The 23,213-nt window shown below is 39.7% G+C and overlaps 1 protein-coding gene across 5 annotated transcripts in view; it reads right to left on the bottom strand.

Moving 5' to 3' along the window:
- Nucleotides 1-225: 225 nt before the first annotated feature.
- The window catches only part of OSBPL6 (oxysterol binding protein like 6), a 113,423-nt gene continuing 90,435 nt past the window's right edge, over nt 226-23,213 (bottom strand). For 2 of the 5 annotated variants that reach the window (XM_007450718.1, XM_007450719.1), the window contains 12 exons: nt 21,468-21,575; nt 19,670-19,807; nt 13,529-13,616; nt 12,472-12,725; nt 11,572-11,709; nt 11,165-11,228; nt 9,578-9,656; nt 7,893-8,037; nt 5,775-5,919; nt 3,677-3,803; nt 1,938-2,060; nt 232-553 (listed from right to left, as the gene is read on the bottom strand). In XM_007450718.1, the coding sequence (XP_007450780.1) occupies nt 445-553; nt 1,938-2,060; nt 3,677-3,803; nt 5,775-5,919; nt 7,893-8,037; nt 9,578-9,656; nt 11,165-11,228; nt 11,572-11,709; nt 12,472-12,725; nt 13,529-13,616; nt 19,670-19,807; nt 21,468-21,575 (1,518 nt within the window). In that variant the 3' untranslated portion in view covers nt 232-444. Of the gene's footprint in view, nt 554-1,937; nt 2,061-3,676; nt 3,804-5,774; nt 5,920-7,892; nt 8,038-9,577; nt 9,657-11,164; nt 11,229-11,571; nt 11,710-12,471; nt 12,726-13,528; nt 13,617-19,669; nt 19,808-21,467; nt 21,576-23,213 lie in introns of all 5 variants that reach the window. The other 3 variants (XM_007450721.1, XM_007450722.1, XM_007450720.1) reach the window with 3 other exon arrangements.

Raw genomic sequence — 23,213 nt, 5'->3', positions numbered from 1 at the left:
ACAGACACACTCGACATCTGAGCTGACTGCTGTGGCCCAGGAGCTCCTGCGATGAGGGGGTGGCGCTTCCAGAAAAGGACCAAATGCGTGGTTCATATGTCATGTTGCTTTAAACTCTCTGGATCAGCTTTAAGCACCAGTTACAGTTTGTTTTTCTTTATAGACTCTTCAGACCTCAGATTTTATATTCTGCTCCTTTTATGCTTTTCAAGGAGGGTGTGGATGTTTTTTAAGGAATATGGTTGCAGCAAAACAGAAAGGATCTGAAAGTGGTTAGGGGCCTTGTCTAATGCACTTCTGAAAGTCTATTATAAAGATGAATAGAAAAGCAAATGGTCAGTTTTCAGTCGACCCAGAAACCACGCGGAGCTCTAAGAAACATAATTGTGCATAGTTATTTATTCATTCAGAACGTGTTATGTTGGCTAGCTCTATATTCCCAGTTTACCAAAGAACAGGGCTGTCTACTTTGCTAAAACCAGGGTCCTTTCGCAGCTCCCAGTAGGTGTCGTTAGAAACCCAGGCTTCTCTTTGATTGGCATCAATCACTTTTCTGTGAAAGTACAAAAATCAACATTAGACACAAATCTCATTCAAGTGACCTGATAATAGGACCCTCTCCTGTAGATAAGACGTGTACATATAAGCAGTACTTGGTAAGCCAGTGAGCATCCTATCTGCTGATTGATGATTTGACTATTTTGACTAGAAATAAACTCACTTTTGTTGTGAAATGTTTGAAATGGAAGTGGGTAGGGTCATGGGGAGAGGGGCTAAGAGCGGGAATAAATCACCTCAAGGCAGGACTAGAAAGTGAAGTGGCCCAAACAGGGACTTCCCTGGTGGTCCAGTGATTAAGACTCCATGTTTCCAATGCAGAGGGTGCAGGTTCAATCTCTGGTTGGGGAAACAAAGATCCTACATGCTGTGCAGCATGGCCAAAAAAAAAAAAAAAAAAAAGTGAAGTGGCCCAGACAAAGCATGTACAAACCTTGTAACTAGAACTTCAGACCCCAGACCCACAAGAATTTTCTCTGCTTCACTTGCGGGGAAACTATGCAACCTCATTAGCTGTAAGAGCCTTCTCAGGGTCCACGCCCAATGAGGGCACTTTCAACATCTAAAGGGCAAGACTGCATTTCTGCTCCAGCGCAGCCAGGAGATGCAACTAGAAAGGGTATGAGGTTATTCTGAGCAGCTCTGTCCTGGCTCTGAAGGGAAACAGATGGATCTGGAAACTACAGCTTAGTCTGTGATGTATTCTGCAAATAATCCTGTAATAATCACCCACGATCACACCACAGAAGGATCAAATCTGAATGGATATAAGCTCCATGTGATAGAAATAAAATGAAATATTAAGGAAGCCAGGATGACCTTGTGGGCAGTGGGGTCCCACCTTATCTCTGGGTGAGGGAGTGGGAACAAATTTCTACCATTCGAAAGGGGGTAGGAGGACAAAGAACCTCTGGGCAAGACCCTCACTCTCTATTGCTGTCCATGAAAGGAAAAGAGATGTCGAGGAAAATTTATTTTTATGATTACAAACTTTTTTTTTTTTCCTGCGGTACGCGGGTCTCTCACTGTTGTGGCCTCTCCCGTTGCGGAGCACAGGCTCCGGAGGCGCAGGCTCAGCGGCCATGGCTCACGGGCCCAGCCGCTCCGCGGCATGTGGGATCTTCCCGGACCGGGGCACGAACCCGTGTCCCCTGCATCAGCAGGCGGACTCTCAACCACTGCGCCACCAGGGAAGCCCTACAAACTTTTCACAAGACCAAAATCTGATTCAGTATTTTCACTGGCAAAACCAGTGATGAAAATCAGTTTAATTTTCCACCTCGAAGTTTTCTGGACATAAAACTATCCCTCATTTTCTTTTTACCTGGAGTCTTTCATTGCTTGTGGCAACCATTTGCAAAACATGAAAACTGACTTACTTAAAAAATTTTGGTATATGTTCAAGGTTGTTTTCTTCCATGTATCGTCTTCGAGATCTCTGGAGTTCCTCTACTCTTTGCTTCTCTGCTGCTGCAGCTTCTAAATTCCCTTCTTCCAAAAATCTAAGCAGAAAGCAGTTTATCTTTTAATACATTACCTTCTTCTCTGAGAACAAAATAATCTCATTTGCATAAACTTAAATTCTGGTTGCTGTGAACATAACACAGTGAACAGTAATGCTCTGATTACGTCCCTTCGCCCCTTCCCCAGGCCACACTCTCTCTGTCTGCCACCAGCTAACATACTTTCTGTGTATGGGAACTGAATTATTGAATTCAGCAATAAAATGGGAGGAGTGAAAAGTAAGTGGTTGGCTTTGAAGACTTTTCTTTGCTGTCTAGGGTTCCACAACTTGAGATTTTCAGGTTGGCTAGAGTGTCTGGGGTTAGGACATCATGAAGTCCCTGGCTGTGCTCCTTTTCCATGTTATCACAAAGCACTTGTTAAAGGCCACAACATGGAGGATGGTACCTGACTGTTCTTCAGCTACTTTTAGAACAGATTGAGAGGGAAGGAGTTTTCCTGTTTTATTGCAGAGAGTAAAACTGATGAAAAAGGATAAGGTAACAGTTGGGGGAAATTACAAAAGGCCACAGAAAGGAAATGAACAGTAAATGAAATTCAGAAAGGGAATACTGAAATAGAATTGAGAAAAGCAGCCCCAATGGTGATTTGCAAATATTTAAATTCCAAAATGAGAGCAAAGAACAGGTATACAGTATGATACACACTGTACAGGAAGCTTACTGATAAGTTTGAATGTCAAATAGTGAGACTGCATGTTCTAGAGAAAGAGGGGGGAATATGAGGGAACTAAATAGTACAACATTCAATACTGGGAAGATTTTGGCGGAAGACAGATAAAGCCACAAAGACACTGGGAACAGAAAATGATCTTGGATGCAATTTGTATGACATGTAGAATTCTTGTAAGAAGTAAAACTAATTCTGTAGGAATGGACAACATGAGTACAGAACAATGTAAGAATAATTAAAAACAAAAAAAGAATCAGAAGGTATTAAAGGTACTGTATTTTGAGTATATCTCACACCCCAGGGGATCAAAAACATGTTGGGAAAACTCCACACTTTGACTCAAAGTATTTCTAGGTACCCCTGTATCTTATCCTCTTATTCTTCACAGAAATGGTTAAAGGGGATCAACTGTATGGTGATGGATAGAAACGAAATTTTTGGTATACACAGGTATACAGGAGTAGAAATATAATCTTGCATACATGAAAATTATATAATGTTACTGTACATGTAATGTTATAATTATATAATGTAACACCAATGTTACTTCAATAAAAAATTTAAAAAAATGATAGTCCATGTTATAGAGTAATAGAACTACAGAAGTACCAACACTGAGGTGAGGAGTGATTGTGTGAAGAGTTCAATAATTTGCAGACCTTTGGTAAATTGGTGGTGGGGGGGGCATTTTGTTAAAAAACGTCTGTGTTACCTTCTGCGGGGAACTTTTGTTGAGCTAATCTTCTATTATGATCATCCTCTGAATGCTCTTTACCTAGGTAGAAGACTCAGCTATTACTGAGTGAATAAGGAAATGAATGATTCAATGAATACATAAATGATGGTGGCCAAAGTCTTGATGACTTCTGTAAGCACCATGCCGTGACCCAGTGTTCATTTTAAATACCACTGCCCTGCTCACCTCTGATCTGGCCGGAATCGGGCATCTGTTGGTGGAAGGAGATCTTTTAGTACAGGATCTAACTCATTAAGCTCAATAGCGAACCTTGTGAAGCCATAGTAGAGCTCATAGTTGGTCGGCATGGAACCTGGAATGAGGCCAAGGAACCACTGTGAGAGGCAAAGAGGCTTACAGAACACGCAGAAGCTGAGTTAACTCGGGTGCTTAATTAATACTCACATTAACATCAAATTTATTGTCATAAACATCAGATTACAATTTTTTGTAAAGGATTAATGATTATTTGCACACTTAATTTAAGACACTGGGTAGGTAATCAGTATCTTCACCCTCCTCTCAAATAACTTGAAGATCACCACTTTCCAATGTAAAGCTATTCTTATTCCCTGACGAGTTAGATATTACTGTTAATTTTGCAGTCATTTTTATGTGGGATGATAAAGGTGCATCTTTTGGAAATTCATTTAGTGAGGATCTGTTCGTGGTAAATATTGTTTTCTTTCTCTATAAATGTTGATATTTAATCATAGTTTTGAAAGAGGCCTCTTATTTCTTGAAATATCAAGTGCTCTTATTTTCAGAGTGTGGTAAGTCTTACTCTGCCTGGGTTCCTTTTGTGTTTTGTGATTTTTGACTGTGAGCTCTTGTCCCTTGCATCTTCATCTGTGGGAATTCTTAAGGCCTGGGATCAAGTTGGTTTTTTTTTTTTGGCCGTGCTGCGTGCCATGAAGGATCTTAGTTCCCCAACCAGGGATAGAACCTGCTCCCCCTGCACTGAAAGTGCGGAGTCTTAACCACTGGACCTCCAGGGAAGTCCCCACAAATTTCTTAAGTGAATTAAATTGGTGTTATTTTGCTAAATGGGAAACTTTATGTTGATTAACAGAACTGATAGATTCATATATTTAATAAAATCCAGCTTTTAAAATAAAACTTTGTACATACAGTAGTCTTCACTGGCTAATTTTTCTCTCAAATACCCAACTGGGTAACTAAATGCTTGGGTGACTAACTATGAGCATTAAGATTTCACCAAAAAACACTTACAATTTACTTCCATTTAGAAAAGAAAAAGATTCAGATCTAAATTAATGTTTACTGGCACTTTCAAACTAAATTCGACAGCAGGATCTTTGTAGGCTCTGCTCATTAATGTGCTCCAAGCTCCTAGAACAAAGCCTGATGCTTAGTCAGTACTCAATACATAATTGCCAAATGAATGAACAAACCACTCTACTAGCAGGGAATTTAAATACTCATTGAGGAAACCAACAACTAATTTTAAAGTTAGGGATTAACTGACAAAATTCCAATGAAAATAAATGTCACGTGGAGCCTTGTTCCATTTGTACTCGACAGTCAATTATATGCTAGTGTATTACCAGAACTCTCTTGATGTCTTTTATTAAATGCCAGCATATTGCAGCTCTTTGATGCTCAAGTAAAAAGATCACTTATTCTGGTTAAATTATTGAATTTGTGGATTATGGATGTTTGCAGGCTTTCCTTTGCTTTACTAAAACAGAGAATAAATAACACGAGTAGGGATTTGAGTTTGTATATTTCAATTATTCAAATGGTTTAATAAGTATACCTAGCTTTTGAAATGCGATTATTACATTTAGAGAGATTTTACATGAAGCCCAATCTCTGACCACATGTCAGATTTGGTCTCAATTCTACAACTCCTTATTATCAAATATTGGAATTTAACTTGTGGATTGAGTATAAACGTAAATATTATTGCCTTAAGCATCTATGTTTTTAATCTATTAAAAGAAAACGTTTAAGGGGCTTCCCTGGTCGTGCAGTGGTTGAGAGTCAGCCTGCTGATGCAGGGGACACGGGTTCGTGCCCCGGTCCGGGAGGATCCCGCATGCCGCAGAGCAGCTGGGCCCGTGAGCCATGGCCGCTGAGCCTGCGCGTCCGGAGCCTGTGCTCCGCAACGGGAGAGGCCACAACAGTGAGAGGCCCGCGTACCGCAAAAAAAAAAAAAAAAAAAGAAAACATAAGGTGTACTGCATGGGATGATCTGACCTTCCCTCCCTTCTGCCACTCATGGCGCCCCCCTGAGGCAGGACACTCATGCCGGTCTCACCTGGTCTCCAGATGCACTTGGCGGAAGGGGCCACACCGCAGTACAGCCCTTCATGCCACTTCCCAAACAGCCGGTGCACCACCTTCCCTTCCTGATCCATCACAACCCCCTGGACTTCATTCACATTAGAATTCCAATAATTCACCTGGAGAAACCAAACTCCAGTTAAAACACTCAATCTCTTTAATAACACCAATCCCTGTAACTTCCACATGGAAAATTTTCTTAACCTTGAAGTTTCTCACGCAAACCATTTCCAGGCATCTATCTCAAAATGTTTTGCATGGAAGGGTGGCTATCTAAGTGTTAGCTGACTTAACTTTTAAGAAAGGGATGACCCCACTCCATGTTAGAGCATGCGAGCACAGCCCAGAGAAGCCTCAGTTTCTATCTTAACTGAATATTAATTTATAGGTTAAGCAACATCTTCCTCCCATTGTCCTGTCTTGAACTACCCTTGGCTCATGGATTTTAATGATTTTCAATTGGCAACACTGGAGAAATAGTTTGTAAAATCATTTTCATAGTAGCTGTAAATGACTAAATTTAATCAGGAACACCTTGTTCTAGCTCTCTTCCAGCCATGCTCCTCCCCAAGGGGTCAGAAGTCGGCAGGAATTTACCCATCTGGATCCCTTGGCCCCTATTCTAGATCAGGCCCCAAGTACGCAAGACCCTAGAATTCCTTGTCCAAATGGCTCTAAGCGGGACTTCCCTGGTGGCGCAGTGGTTAAGAATCCACCTGCCAATGCAGGGGACATGGGTTTGAGCCCTGGTCCGGGAAGACCCCACATGTCATGGAGCAACTACGTCTGTGTGCCATAACTACTGAGCCAGCGTTCTAGAGCCCGTGAGCCACAACTACTGAGCCCATGTGCCACAACTACTGAAGCCCACGCGCCTAGAGCCTGTGCTCCGCAACAAGAGAAGCCACCGCAATGAGAAGCCCGTGCACCGCAACGAAGGGTAGCCCCCTCTTGCCACAACTAGAGGAAGCCCGCATGCAGCAACGAAGACCCAACACAGCCAAAAGCAAAAAACCCACAAATGGCTCTAAGCTTATTCCACAGCCTGCACAGGCCTTTCCTTGGATTTATCGTTAGGCCTGAGGGGTGGCCAAGGGTGGCTGTTTGTGGGGGTGTGGACTGGACTGCCTACACACGTGTTTGCGGCCCCTTGCAGCGCAGGGCAGAGCTGGGGGTGGGAAGCAAGTGGGGAAGGCCGTGGGCCAGACTGGTTCTCCTGCGCTGCCAGGTTTCCAGCTTGGTGTTCCCAAGTGTCCAACCTGGACTTGCAGGTTTTGTCAAAAAACGTACTTTTGTCAGCGTGAAAGGATAGAAAATATTTTATTTGACATCTTGTGGGCTTGATTTACATACTTTAAATATTTACACATACGGTATGGGGACTGCCATTTGTACTCTTGTGCTGAGCTCTGCAAATGTTAGGGGCAGGCCTAAATCGAAGTTTCTCCTAGCCTAAAAAACTAAGTGCGCAGTTACTGTCACGCACGACCCAGTCAGCGCAAATGGTGATCCTGGCTCTTCAGTTCTGAGCCACTTAATCAGTCTATTAAGAAAAAAAGGAAAAAAGAAAAATATCTAACATCTTCTCTTATTAGTAAAGGTACTGATTTTTGTTGAACTTATTTAAGATTATATATAATAATGGCAGAGTTGGATAAGCTTATAGGGACTAGAAGCTATCATCTCTATGCATCTTCAGAAAATGACAAGTGCGACATATTTAGTTCCCTAAAATAAGATCACTTGAATATGTTGTAATCAAGCAGGAATATAAATAGAATATAAACCAGGAGACTTGTTATAGGCAAGAAGTACTCTCTGGAATTTTACTTAATGAACTGGCTGCTTAAAAAGAAAATTCTTTAAAAAGAATTTTTTTTCTCTTTGAAGATGGTGCCTTTGTTGACCTCTACACCGTCAGATGTCTGCATGCTTGGAGCAACTCCACCAGTTGGTTCTGCTTTCTTATCTAAAATGTCCGTAAGGATCAATGATACAGAACTAACTCACTTGCTGCTGCTTAAGGTAATTGTTTTATTTCTTCCCTAGGAAGCATTTTATGTCTTTCCTTTGCCATTGTAAGATTATTTACCTTGACAAATGTGAGTTTGCAAATGCAAACACTGCTTTTGGTATTTCTAATGGTTACTTCTCCGTAATGCTCTATCCATCTCCTCCCACTCAGGATGTTGTGTATGCACGTGGTGACCTTATTCCACACATAGCAATCTCCATACCTAGTGAAGAATACAGCACTGATTAAAAACAGTGAAGGTAACAAATAAATATTATTGTTTCTACCAATGAGAATATTTTTTAGCCATAGCTTCCTTTCCCCTCATCTTTCTCTTATTTCTTTCTTGGAAGTTTCTATGTGGTCAAGGCCATTTATGACATGATTCATTCATTCAAGGAACATTTCAGTGCTTTCTGTGGGCCAGGTGCTAAAGCTACCAAGTTGAATAGGATCTGTTTCCTGCTCTCCTGGAGCCAACAGTACGGTAGGGATAGATGGACGCTTATAAGAGCACAGAGGAGTGTCCTTAGATCTGCCTGGAACGTGGGGCGAGTGGCAAGAAGATTTTCTAGAAGAGGCTGGGTCTGGTCTAAGCTTGGAGGGTGGAGAGGAAGGTACTACAGGCTGGGAAAGGCAGAGACGAAGCCACAGAGGCCAGAAGGGCACAATGCATCCGGGGACCTGTGTGTGGCACACTTCAGGTGAGTGGGTGTGACGGGAGGTAAGGTTGGAAAGGTGGGACAGGGCAGAGCAGCCAAGGCCCTCAATGACCCACCAGTGAGTCTGGATTTACCCTACAGGCAATGGGAGGAGACAGTAGGGTGTATATTCAAGAAAGACTACTCTGAGGACATTGTTTCGTGCTGTGAGTTAAGGCCAAATATGTGAATAATTCTTTGGGAAAAGACTGATGAGCATAGATGGCATAAATGTAATACAAATTCTGGAGAGTAAGGTTACAGGGTTTCTGCCAAGGAAGGCGATGACAAGTTTCTACTCACCTTTAAATTTGCACATTACATATATGTTCAAATAAAACACTGTTTCAAAATGAAATGCTTCTGGCTTTCTAAAAAATTTATGAATTGGTATGATGTAGGCACTATGGAAAACTCTCTTCCTCATGAGTTTGTAAATACTGAAAGTTTATTTTGTGGCCCTGGAAATTCCTCCCTCTCCCCACCGTCTTCTATATTGAATCTACCAGCAAATTCTGTCATTCAAATAGACAATAACAAAACAGAACAAAAATCAACCAAATGAAGAAAGAAAGAAAAACAATCAAGCCTTTGGCCTCAATGAAAACTTCAATTAATTTTAAGATGTATAGGCTATATCCTCTAGAAAACAACCATAAAAGGATTCTATCACTTCCTTAATGAGCTAAACATTAAAAATAGTGCCTGGATCTAAGATGAACTCAAAAGTGAAAGTATAGATTATGTAAAAAAGAAATGGCTAAAAAGAGCCATTTTAGTTTGCATTTTATTTTCATATAAAATGCAAACTAATGTGGTGACTGGGACAGGTTGGCGCTGACTGATGAATGCAGGATGTGAAGAGATAAAAAGGAAGCTTCGACACATTTGCTAAAGTTCTCGTTAGCTTTTGTTGGGGCCCAGTCTCAAAACTTCGGTGAAGTTAACAGAAACATTGGCCATACAGGGAAATGGCCCCTTGGCACCTTCTAGAGTTTCAAATACCCATTTGTGATTTAAAAAAGCAGATAAGAGACCAAAAGGAAGATGAGCGCAACCTACTTTGGAAGCATGGCGTTCAGGGTTCCCACAGGCAGGATTTCCATCGACTTCCCCCAGAACTTGTTTTTCCATCTGATATCTAAACAACATAAGGCAGAGGACAAGAAATATACATATCTAATCACTTACTCTAGAAAAATGAACTTTTGTATTACACTTTATATTTTACAAAGGAAACTTGTAATCCCAACTGATTCTATAGTGTTGCTTTAATAAGACAAGGGCCTGAAGATGGCCCAAGGTGAGAATATTAACTGTGAAATCGCCCCTGCAAATATCTATGTATATTTTTCCGTAATATATGCTCTATATGTGTTTTCAACAAATAAAACTGGTAAAGTCTTGGAAAAACCTGTGTGTGTATGTGTGCATATTCACATACACACATACATAGACTCTACTCTGCGTTAACGTCTCCACAAATGTTGTTTTAAGTTTTAACTAAATGGTGGAAATATTTTATATATATATTTGTATATATGTGTGTATGTGTATGTGTGTGTGTGTATGATGTATAGAAAAAGTAATTGCGGATTGTGGTATGGCAGTACGACTGAGTTATATACATATTTAAAGAGTTAACATGACTTGGGAGAACATAATGGGAAAAAATAATGCCTCTAAACACACATAGGTAGGATTTATGAGAAAGTGGGATTAACTTAATGAACATGTTCCTGTGCTGGCTGTTAAGATACCACCCAGGGCCCAGCACTTCATCTCACATGATGGCTTTATGTTTTACCTGCGGTCACTCAGGTGTATCTGTGTATTTGTAATAACTGCCCGGTCTCATTCTGATGAAATAAGGGAGCTTAGTGCTATCTCCACAAAATTTCTGACTCTTTGTTACGAATAAGAAATGATTTACTTTCTTAATCTGAAATACAGTCACAGTGCTGCTCTATCATTCTGTATCCTTTTTAGGTTGAGGAACTACATATGAGAATAGTCATACTGCGATCAGTGAAATACCCTTTGGACCTCCCCTGAATGTGAGGGAACTATTCACACTTAATGGTAAATTTACATATATATTTTTTTCTTTCTAGAGGGGTTTTGAAACTTTTTATTCTAGGCAAGTTTGCAACATTCTAATCGAACAATGGGTATTGATTTAGTAGAGACTTCAATCCAAACCCCCAAGCCTCAGTGAGTTAAAGACCAGAAATCACTGCAATGTATATATACCTAATAGACTGTGACCATATACGACGTGTTCTAGAGCCTTCTTTGAGGATTAAGATCTCTTTGCACACCCTCAAGAAGCAAGAAGCCAGCAGATACAACCTCCATGCTAAAGATGCAGACAATGAGTTGAATGAGGTAAATAGCCCTGAGCTGGCATAGTCAGCATAGAGCTCTGCTGTCCCATAGGGTTTTGCTTCCTAAATAAATAACCCCATCTCCTAGATAACATGGTTCCATCTTTAAATCAAGAAATCTAATTTCTCAAACTGAACTCCACACCAACTACCAATATTCTCTGAGTTCTAAAAGTAGAAATCTAAACTGAGTACTCTGGAAACTAGAAACTTTCTCATAGGCTCATCAATTGGATTTTGAAGTGATAACTGAAATACAAACCTTGCCAAAACACAAAATTCTTCGATTCACAGTGACAGGCAGAAATGGGTGGATGATGGCTAACCTGGGAATTAAAAACAAAAAATGACATCAGTGTTAAAACTTCCATAAATGATAATTTTTTACAACGTATATTGGCTACCCCCAAATAAAAACTACTCAACTCATCCATCTCTATTAGTGAATTATTCTCAAAATGTATAAGTAAATTACTGAATCTTTAACTTTTACAACTGCATGCTTAAACACATTTAGAGGTTGTAGTTATATAGATAGGCTAAGTGAATTTTCTGTTAACTAGTATTATAACCCACCTCAATCAGATGTTTATCAAAAAGCTATTTTCATCATCAAACAGCACTCCTACAGTTTCTATACAGAAACTCACTGAGTCCAGTGGGACTTACCTGTTCTGAGAAAAAACGGAATCCTTTGTCCTCTCTAATGCATTCATAAGTCTCCCCAAGGACAGGGTTGAATGGCTTACTTCCTGCTCTGAAATAGGTGGAGCAATATCCTGAAACTGCAAATGCAGCAATAAGAACCTGTTAAAACATTTAAGAAAGGAAAATAATATAGGAGAGACTACTTCCAGGTCTGTTTGTCTCTTATTCCTCTAGATTTTATACACCCCCATCAGTGGGTGCTCATTTGATGGCATCTGCATTTTCTATTTTTTGCACAGACTCTTCATATACTCAAAGGGAAAAAAAGATAATTGAAAATGAGGTTAAACTCTCTGCATGGGAACAAGCAGACAACTGAAGCCAAATATTCTTCATTCATCTGTCTGTCCAACTTCCTGAGTATCACAGAGTTCAAAGGTTCTGCAAGCCAGTGTATAGGTTATGCCATTTGCACAATCTTAGCAGGAGGGTTGTGGCTGGTGGTGCTTTTCAGAGGGCAGGTCAAGTTTTCCACAATCACATGGAGTAGAGGCCAGGGCAAAGAACAAACAGGAGGTTACTTTCTCAGACCTAAGTTCCTGAACAAATGGGCTCCCCTGGCATTCAGGAAAAGCTGAAAAAGCAAGGCTAGGCATGTCTTAAACCTGTGAGGAGGGTGATACCTTTTCATTCTAACTTCAGAACCACCCAGAACCAAGAATAAGTCACGAAGTGTGTATCTTTCAGTAGAGGTAGCTGGATCTTTTTGGCCCTGCCTGGTTTATGCAAATGGATTCCTCTTACCTACGCGGTGAGAGTATTAGGCAACAACCAAATATGCTATCATAATGAATTCTGCCTTAGCCCAGGTCTAGGGTTGGCAAATCTCCAAAGGGCGCTGCTCTGTTATTTATTTATTACCATGCGCTCATAGGGACTGTCCGTTTCCGAAGCCTTGTCCAGAAGCTCACTATACTCCATTTCCTCGCAGAGATGCTGCAGAGTGTTGAGTGGCTCGTTTAGCTCCACAGGCATGGAGACTTTAGACAGGTCTTTACCAATGTTGTTCCTCAAGATATTCCATAGGTTAATGTTACTGGTGTCGGGACAGGGAGCTGGCAGGCGTGCTCGACGTCCGTTTCGGAAGGCTCCTCCTGTAAGCTCCCCGTTCAAGACTGGAAGAGGGAGAAAGAGGAGAATCACAGTGAAAGAGATCTTGCTTTTCTTATTTCCCAGAACTTGGGAAGGTAGGAACCCTTTCAAATAATTCTGATTGTGATACATTTCTTAAGCCTTCATTATACTCTCTCAAGAGGGAAGAGAATTATCTCAATACAAGGTTGCTGATAAATGCACAAAACATCAACGTACAGTTTTTTAAACAAAGTGTTAAATATACTTAAGTATTACACAATAAAAGACAAGTCAAACTTCTAAAAATTAAATATATTTAATATGAAGGACACAAAATTTTGGTTTGCCCAAGAACTAAACTTTTTCTTTTTTTTTTCTGTATGTCTTTTATTATTATTAATTTTTGAATTTTATTTTATTTATTCTTTTATACAGCAGGTTCTTATTAGTCATCCATTTTATACACATCAGTGTATAAATGTCAAACCCAATCTCCCAATTCATCACACCCCCACCCCCACCCCCCGCCACTTTCCCCCCTTGGTGTCCATACATTTGTTCTCTATATCTGTGTCTCAACTTCTGCCCTGCAAACCGGTTCATCTGTACCATTTTTCTAGGTTCCACATATATGCGTTAATATACAATATTTAAACTTTTTCTTTTAACCATCTACCTAACAAAATTTTCAACCATTTACCTCACCAGATTATATGAGTAAAAATTTATTGATCAGCTGCAAAAGGAAAAATTAGCTAGGGGGTCAAAATGATTGTTCATTGAATCATCAGCATTGTAACTTGGCATGTAGATAGAACCACCTGGAAGCTCAAAGGATGCATACTTTGCCGAGAAATGTTGTCTGCAACACTGGTGTTGTCTTCAGATATATTATCACTCACATCACTGATGTAAGACTCATCATCTGAAGCCTGAGAAAGGGAAGAACATAGAAAGGATCAGAATTCTCATTCAGTCTTGAAAGTTCAGAAAAATCAAACAATGAAAAACAACAGGATATTGCCCAAATGAGAAGCAGAGGTCACAGTGGGAACTGTATGTGGCATATGTGCAATGAACACCTGAGGGTGTCCCGTGAGCCAGAATGTAGGATTGCCAGAAAGCAGCCCTGTCTTTAAGTAGCTTTCTGTCTTAGTTGGGCTGAGACGCTGGGGGAGGCCAGTGCATAACCAGAAATGTTTCAATTCAACACAGTAAGAATGTGCAAAAAAAGGAGGCCCTACGGATCCCCCTAGAGGAGTCAGGAGAGGCTGCCCGGAGGAAGTAGAATTTGAACTGGATGTTGGAGGATGCAGGAGTTGACCAGTTGTTAGTAGGGGGAGAAGCACAAGAAGAAGGGATAGTGCGCAACGACAAGGACCACGAGAGAGACATTTATTCTAGGAGTGCCAAGAAGTCGAGTGGCTGTAACAGAGGACAGGGTGAACGAGATGAGGTCCGACTGTGAAGGGCTTTTCATGTCAACATAAAGGGTTCACAATATAATCATATGAGTTATTAAATGCAAGGAAATGACAGAGTCATATTTAATTCTCAGGAAGATACTCAGCAGCTTTCCCTAGGGAGACCAGACAATAGGATCCTACATAGATCTGGGTAAGAAATACTGACCAGTGACACTAAGATGGCCACAGTAAGGATCAAGTGGTAAAACTGCATTTGGGAACCACATCTGAAGTATACGGACAAAATCTGGCAGATTATCTGGGGGCAGCGGAGAACGATTTAGGGACAGGGAGAAATCGAGAATTAAGCCATTCTCTACGTGAGAGAAACATGGAACTAAAATGAAACCAAAATTCACATCAGAATAAAATTAAGGGGCAGGGACTTCCTTGGTGGTCCAGTGGTTAAGACTCCGTGCTCCCAATGCAGGCGGCCCGGGTCTGATCCCTGGTCAGGGAACTAAGATCCCACATACTGTAACTAAGCATGCGTACTGCAACTACTGAGCCCACGTGCTCTAGAGCCCGCGTGCTGCAACTAGAGAAGCCCGTGCACCACAACGAAGGCCCAGCACAGACAAAATAAATTAAAAAAAAAAAAAGAATAAAATTAAGGGGCAACATTTGTACTAAGGGGATTTAGAGACAGAGCAGATAAGAAAACAGAAAAGTACTTTAGAGCCATTCAGAGGAATGGGAAAACCAATGTTTCTACTATAGGCAAGAAAGCTGTGGATACTTATTTACTATCTTCAAAATGGAAATATGCTGTATTTTTTCTGAACATAAAACAAAACATTCTTATCGTAAAAAATTAGAAATTACATGAAGCTAAACAGATGATATGAAAATCATCCATTCTATGACCTAAAAGAAATCACTGTCAACATTTCATAGGTACTACCCTCAATTTCAAAATGCCTATGTAAACACACTGATACCTTTATCTTTAGATACTGAAAAAGGGGATTGTTTTACATACTATTTTATAGTGTTCTGAATATACTTCCATTCTTATAAATATAGCTCTTCATCCTGACATGGAATGGCAACGTATTTCATTAGACAGTTATATAACACAAGGAATTTAACCAGCATTCACGTGGCTTCCAATTTTTCATTACTTACAGACAATACCTGGATGAACATCCTTGTAAACATATTTCTGTGAATCTGTCTGGCAATTTCATTAATATTTATTCCCAGAAGTGAAATTGCTGGGTCAAATGAGTCTCTTTTAGACTTTAGCTGTATGTTGCCAAATTGCTCTCCTGGAAGATTGTACTGTATTACTTTGTTCTCATCATCAGTATATGGGAGCATCCATCTCTCACACCCACTTAAACACTATACATTATCAATCTATATTAGTATGTATCTACCTAACACACATAAAAGATCTCTAGGTTTGAATTTCATCTTTAGTGAAACTGCTGTCTTATCTTTCACACATTTTCCAGCTTGTCATATAAACTGCATTTTTTTCTAGTTTGCAATTTATTTTTTAATGTTGTTTATGCCACTCTTTTTTGGCCATGTAAAAGTTTTAAATTTGTATGTAATAAAAACCATCAGCCTTTGCCTTTAAGGTTTCTGGATTTATTGCTGATGTTTTTAATAGAGTTGGGGAGAATTCATATATTTAGGGAGATAGAGTTATACTCAGAATGATTTTGTGTAAATGAATAATGACAGTTTTGCTTTTGCACCCTGAGCAATGCTATAAAGATAGCAAATTGAGAATAAAGTCTTTTTCTCATTTGTATTTTCCCACTGCAGCTGGCTTCCAGTTCTCACTGACTGCAACTAAATGGAAGGCTAAACCTTTAGGCCCATGAAAGCCACATTCTAAACCTTGATAGAAATAAAAAGTAAATCAAACTCTGCCATGTGATTTCTCTGAAAAAAGCGAATCACATCCAATTATGTTAGAGAAGACAAAGGCCTGCCTGAACCTAATTCATGTTGCATGCATGTTTATTACATGAACATTTAGAAGCTATAAACAGTCTAGTCCTCTTCAATTTCTAATTTCACCCAAACTAATATATGATAGAAATAGTCCAATATCCATGCTCATGTAGAAAGTTCCGTGTAGAATATAAAAGAACTCTACAATGACAGTGGGCCCTGAATAAGATCTACATTATCGTATGTGTGAGCAGTAGCTAAGGCTGGGCAGTCTGGCTATGGTCCATTCATGTTATCCTGTATATAAAGTTAAGGCTCTGCCATATTAAAATGAAACAATTAATATATATTTGTTTTCTCTCCCATGGTCAAGAAGTCTTGGAGCCAAATATTTCTCTTTAAGAGGTTTGGGATTCAAAAGAGTTCAGGAAATATTTTTTTCTAACTGTGACCAAGCATGCAGCATTGCAGAAACGAGTTTAAAAGGCAAGTTTAAAAGGCAAGGAAGTAGATCATTCTGGAAGTGAGAAGAGCATTTTTTAAAAAAGAGGTTGTGCATTCACTAGGTGGAGCACGTAAAGATTTTTCTCTCAGTTATGGAAAATGTTAATGTAAGACAGCTAAGGCCCAGATGTTTCTCCGATTAATCATATGTAATGAGCTATAAGCATTCTTTCCTTCATTCAGTTAGCAAATAGTTATTGAGTTCCTGGTTCACCAGAATGTTCTAGTGCTGGGGACAGAGTGGTGAAATCTCTGCCCTCACTCTAGTGGGGGGAGACACACAATAAACATACGAAATATATATTTTGTTGGATAGTGATAAGCATTATGGGAAAAAAATCAGAAGGGAAGAGGCATGTGAAAGGTCAGGGGTGAGGAGGAAATGGTAGCTCTACACTGTAGGTAGGGCATCCAGGGTAGGCTTCTCAGAAGGTGACTTTTGAGTAGACTGAAGTGAGTGAGCGATTTGGCCGCAGGCGCTGGAAGTGTTCAGCCAGGGTGGGCGGCAATGCAGAAGCCCGAGAGCCTTTGGCAGCTGTCATGCAGAATATGCAGTTGAGCCCATCCTGCAGCGGCTACTAGGATTCTCACATGTACAGTAAACCAACCAGGTGGGCTTGCCAAGACTGTTGTCCAGAGACTCAAGGGGCCTTCTGGGGGCATCTCATCACAAGGGAACTTGGAAACTTGGGCAGGTTGCCTCAGGAACAAAGTCTTAGCCTAAGGGCAAGAGCAACCTTGAGAACATGGAGGTGCCTGTCACTTGGGTTTATCTCCTGGTCCAGCCTCTTCAAATACTTAAGACTGAGTGTTGTGATAAAGGGGAAAGATTTAAGTAAAACACAGACATTTTATGAAAACCTGTAAGATACAGTCACAAAGAATAGATGTATAGCTTAGTTCTTTCCAGTGTGGGTTGTAGGAGAGAGTCACTTTCCTTATTTCAGCAATGGACAAGGGGTGTCTGGAGCAAACTGACAACTGCAGGAAGCACTCCATTGGCCTCTGGAAGGCACCAGAAGAAGAGAGGTTGCAAGAAGCTGCAGCTGAGAGCAGAGACCAGATTATGAGTCTTTGTACAATAGCTAAGGAGTTTATATTGGACACTGGGGAATAGGGACATCATCAGATTTGCATTTTGGAAAGATTAACCAGGCTGCCCAGTGGAAAATGGATTTGAGGAGGCAATAAAGGAGGTAGGAAAACTAGTTATGGAGATTGACAGGGTAATTTAGGTGGGGAGCTGATGGAGGATTGAATTGCAGTAGCAGCAGTGAAGCTTTAGGAAAATGTATGTATCTGAGAGTATTTAGGTGACAGAAATTACAGAACCCGATGAGTAAATCAACATGGGTGGTGGGTGGTAGTGAAGGGAAATACTGAAGCAACTCAGGTATTTGATGTGAACAACTGGGGAGAAAAGAAGTATGGGTAAGTTTGAGTTTTTCCCCTTGGGGTGTGTGTGCGTGCATGTGTGTAAGAGGGCCGCTGATTAATTCATTTGGACATGCTGAATTAGACAGTCTGTGGAGCACCCAGGTGGCAATGTCTCACAGGCAGGTGGTTGGGTGGATCCTGAGCTGACTCTTGCTCTCTCTTTAGACCTGCTTTCTCCCTGAGCTGTAGACCTGAATATCCAAAAGGTTGCCAGATAACTCCACTGGAAGGTCTGATAAACTTGCAATGCCTTAAAGTGAGTATGTCAACTCCACACGCCTCTGTCATCTACTACCTTGCCCCTCTATCGGCCACTTGGTCCACTTTTTCACGGGGGTAGCACCACCATCTTGCTTGGACTCATGTATGTAACCTGCTTCCCATCCTCTTCATTTCTGCATAGCCAGTGGCTGGTGCAAGTGGCAACTGGGTGCCCAGTTGAATGTGACCCCAAGAACTAGAAATAGGGAAATTAGGTTGCTCTCATAGGGGTATGCTATAAACTTATCAGATGATGGGTCAAAGCCCAGATAATGTATAGTTAAGTTTCTCTGCTTGAATAAGGACAAAGAACTGGGTCAGCAATGGAAGCCCAGAAAAGGGAGAGTCAGGGAAAAAAATGCTGGTAGCGTGCAGGACTAGCATTAAACTAGTTTTCTGCCTTGTGAATGGGAGTTTCTGTGCATCTTTTAATGTATGACTTGGAATCTGAGAGGCAAGTGCCTAGCTTGATGTGGTAACAAATTCAGTACCTGATACAAGAATTCTGTTTTAGCTTTTCTCCATTAGAAAAGTGATGTGTTCATTCTTTCTATTTTCCACTTATTTTTGTTTCTAAAATCACTCATACTTCCAAACATCCAAAAAGAACTACTACTAATTGTCAGGATTTTTCCTTTCAATCTATTTTCTGTGCATATGGAAATAACACTTAGCAACTATTTCATCTCCTTTTTGTAAAAATGCAGTACAGATTTGTAATCTCAAATGACAAAATTCTTAAACAACTGTGTGGGAAAGAGTTTTGGCTGCTTCTCCCATGCCAAAAAAGAAAAAAAAAAATTCTAAGTGTACTTGACTAAATTTCAGTAAAAGAATTTCTGCAACCTGACCAAGAAAGAGATTTCTTGTTTCCAAGACTTTGCCAAGATTCACAGGCATGACAAGCAATCCAATAAAGCTTTTATGGTAGCCAGTGGTAACCTCCAAAAATGATAATTATCCAACGAGATATATGCTAGACATTATCCTTCTAAGTTCAAATTCTTGTCTCTGGTAAAGATGTGTATGGATGTGTGTGTGTGTGTGTGTGTATGTACAAACATGAATGGTAATTTTCTTATTTCCTCATGCTTAATATATTTATTAGCTAGTCTCCTTCTATAAAGGAGTCTGTTATCAACTATTTGTTTACCCTGAAATATGAACTGTACAGGTAAGTCAGAATAAATCTTCATTCTTTCTTTTTATTCATCAAATTTGTGACTATTGAGTTGGTGCCCAGTGTTAAGGGCTCAGTAAATGGAAACCATATAGTTTGCATGCTTTTGGCTTTGCTACTATTTGGACATCTTACTATATTTAAAAAAAAAGTTCCACAGTCTTACTTTCTTTAACCGAAACTCATGGTCAGAAGCAGTTAGGATTGATGCATCAAGGAACCTTACCTCATTCTCTGATGAGCTTGCAGAGAGGAGCACTTCTTGGGCATCGAAGAACTCAGAGACAGACTCCGACATGGAGAGGCGGCTCTCATTGGCTACTTGTTGTGACAGGGGGAGACTGACATGGATTTGCTCACCAGCCTACAGAAGAGAAAAGCATATGGTGTAATTGTTTTCTTCCCTGTAAGAATGGCTATTTGTTCAAATGAGACCATGACGTACTAGCCAGATTTCTAGAAAAATTCATACTATATGTTAAAAGAGTGGTGACCACAGCTAATTTTCACTTGCAACTGAGTAATGACCACTGCATAAGTTTCCTTCCAATATGCCTAAAGAATCCAAAAGGTGCAGGTGAAAGGTGAGTTGATTTTAAATCTATGCTCAATTAATATTAAGTGGAATGTAACAGGTTGAGCCCCTATCAATACCCTGAATTGACTGTGGAGACAAGTTCCTTGTCACATGCTTAGGCTTGTCATTAACTAGCCATATTCTAACCAGTATACTACACCTTAAGCAGTATTCGTAGAAACCACTAGAGATATGCTAAGAAAACAGTCTAGAAGACTAATTTTTGAGACGGAATATATAAAAGTCATTTTCCAGTTTGATCATGAATTTATCCAATGAAACATATGATTAGCGTATTGAACCTTATTTCAAATTGTATTTTTATTCAGTAAGTAATAAATATTGTTTTCAAGGACAGAATTTAAGTTTCAATCAGAAAAATAAATATATATATTCTAGTACACATTTCAAGTTGCAAAGAAGATTCAAACTGAGATTGTTGACTCATTTTTGAATGACAAAATTTTAGAAATACCTCTAGATTCTGGGCAGTTGAGTAGGCATAAGTGTCATCAGAGATCACAGGACCCATGGAGGTGGATGGATGCGGGGTGGGTAACTTACATCAAAGAGAAGCTGTCTGGGGATGGTATTTCCTAAGCAGTTAGATGGCAGAACACTTGCACCCACAGATTTCTAGAAAAATGTACATTTTTGGTGCAATATGGCCTTAGTATTAGTTAAAACTCACACCTTGTTACATGTATTACTGTTGAAAAGTATAAATTCTCATGGCTAAAAATAATAATTTTATAAAGGATTATAAATAGAATTATACACTCAAGTTTAGCCCAAATACTGAATGTTCTCCTATCCTCTAACCATTTCTTCAAAAATTCTTCTGAAAAATGGAGTAATAGCACCTACCTCAGAGAGTTGTTGGGGGTGTGAAATGAGGTAACATGTATAAACTGGGTTAGCACAATGCCAAGCACATAGTTAAGCATTCACTTGACACACGTTAACCATTTATTATTAGCATCATCATCAGTAGGAGCTATAGCAGCACTAATAGTAGTATCTTAGCAAGGTCGGGTGACTTCTCTTCTTAGATAGGACTTTTAAAACAAACCTTAAGCAAACTTTTATTTAGCACCTTCTCAGCTGAAAGAGTTTGTTTTCAACATTTCATGGGCCATTGATGATAAGAAATATTTCAAATGAAGAGTGAGAGAAAATTCACAAGCTGGAGTATATACAAACTAAATATTCAGTAGCATGAGATGAACACAGGGATAAATAAAAATAGACAACTGATCACCAATAATCAATGATGTCAAGCTCATGTACATCCTTCACTCCAAAGAACACTGAACTGTCAGCAACACAATATTTATGCAGGGAATCGTATCAGCAGTGAAAGAACTGTATAAAAATAAATAAAAATAGGCAGTAGATTTAGGTGCTATAAAATAAGTATTCTACATCTATTAAAAATGAGTCTTACCTCATCAGGGCTAGGAATAATATTTACACTGACAACCTGATCACAAATAATAGATTCTGAATGTATTCTGTTCAACCGACTCCTTAGTTCAGCATTCTGGTTGAGTGCCTTAAAATAACAAAAACCGCATATGTAATTTCAAGTTGTTAAGCAAGCATAAAGCAGAACAAGCACACAGGTACACTACAGACAACAAAGTCTTATGATGTTCTTAGCTGAAACTTTTGGAGCCACCATAGCCCAGATCCCATTGGTAAGAAGGAAATAAATGGCTCAGAATTAAGGCACTCATTTTTTTGCAATATAATACTACTTAGTAGGTTAGTGGGTTGAAAGAGTTCATGGATTTCATAAAAATGATTCATGGAATTTTCTCTCCCTTAGAGTCAGGTCCACTACACCCAAGCCCAGTCTACCACCACATATATATCACATTTTACACCCTAGGATAAAAATTATTGATTCTTTCCTTTTTTTTTGGTTTTAGTTTCTAAAATTTGGGAGTTGTTTCCAAACCAGATATCTTAAAAATTATTTGGAAATGTAATGAACAAATGAACTGGCTTTATTTTATATCTAGAGCTATATTTTAGAGCTATATTTTAGTCTGGTGAAAGAAAATAGTTGTCTTTCCACTTTCTAGGAGCACATAATTAATACCTATGACAGTACCGCAGAACTAACTTAAGCGTAGACCAAAGATGCCTTCCTTGAACAGTGTAAACATCGACAAGTATAATAAAGAACATATCACAAAAAGGAAACTAACTCCAAGCTACCTGCATCTCATGACTTTTAACACACCCTAAGTCAGCATCAGTAAAATACCATCTGCTACAACACAGTTTAGAGGGTGGGGCAAGAAGAGAACACCTTTACATAAGCATGGGCTCCCTAACAGGGGCCCTGTGGACAGAGGCACATGGAGCACATTAGTGCATGGGAACCTGTTCCATATACAGAAGACACATGTAGCTGACTGGATTACACCAAGTCTCAAGTAAAAGACCTTTGCGAGGACAAAGCCCAGTGAAAAGCTGGACAGCTCCTTTCCCTTCCATTAAAACCAGCAATTAGAAGATGGAAGTGAATGTTTCAGAGCGAAAGATAAATGTCAGGACTTACTGAAGAGCACATCTGCCCCAGGGAGTGAGGATTCTGCTTTTCTTTGTAAAGAGTCGATGACTACGGTAAACCAATACATATACAAATATAACAGCATAACTATAACTCTGTATCTATTAAATCACCCAGGATAAATTACACAGTGGCTAAACTTCACACTTGCATTGAGTGGTGCAGAATCCTTGGGCATGGAGAACAGCCCCTCTCCCTTCATCCCAGCTTTTGCTTTTTAAGAAGAAAACTGTTCACTCACAGCTTTTGGCTTTTGTTTAAAGTCTTTACAACCAGTTCATAAAATATGTGTAAAATAGAACACACTTGGTCTTGTGGGCTGTCAAGTATTGATGGATTAAAGGTGGACACAGATCCTACAGTCATATTGCAGACAGGAGGAAATATGTGTCTAGTTCTCTGAGAAAACAGGGCTGTGTTAGCAAGAAAAAAGGTGATTACTTTTTTAGTAAATAAACCATGTGCTTCCTAATACCTTTATATTCTGCAAAAGTGCTCAGGATCATTTTTCTTGGAGCAAAATCTCGAACACTTGAAATTTGAAAATAAAAATACTGTATCATTCATATTCTTTGTGACTTACATATGCTTATTTGTTCCTTCATTATT

Source organism: Lipotes vexillifer, unplaced genomic scaffold (genome assembly GCF_000442215.2).
Source record: "Lipotes vexillifer unplaced genomic scaffold, Lipotes_vexillifer_v1.1 scaffold29, whole genome shotgun sequence".
NCBI lineage: Eukaryota > Metazoa > Chordata > Mammalia > Artiodactyla > Lipotidae > Lipotes > Lipotes vexillifer.
This window is presented reverse-complemented; position numbering and strand designations above follow the sequence as displayed.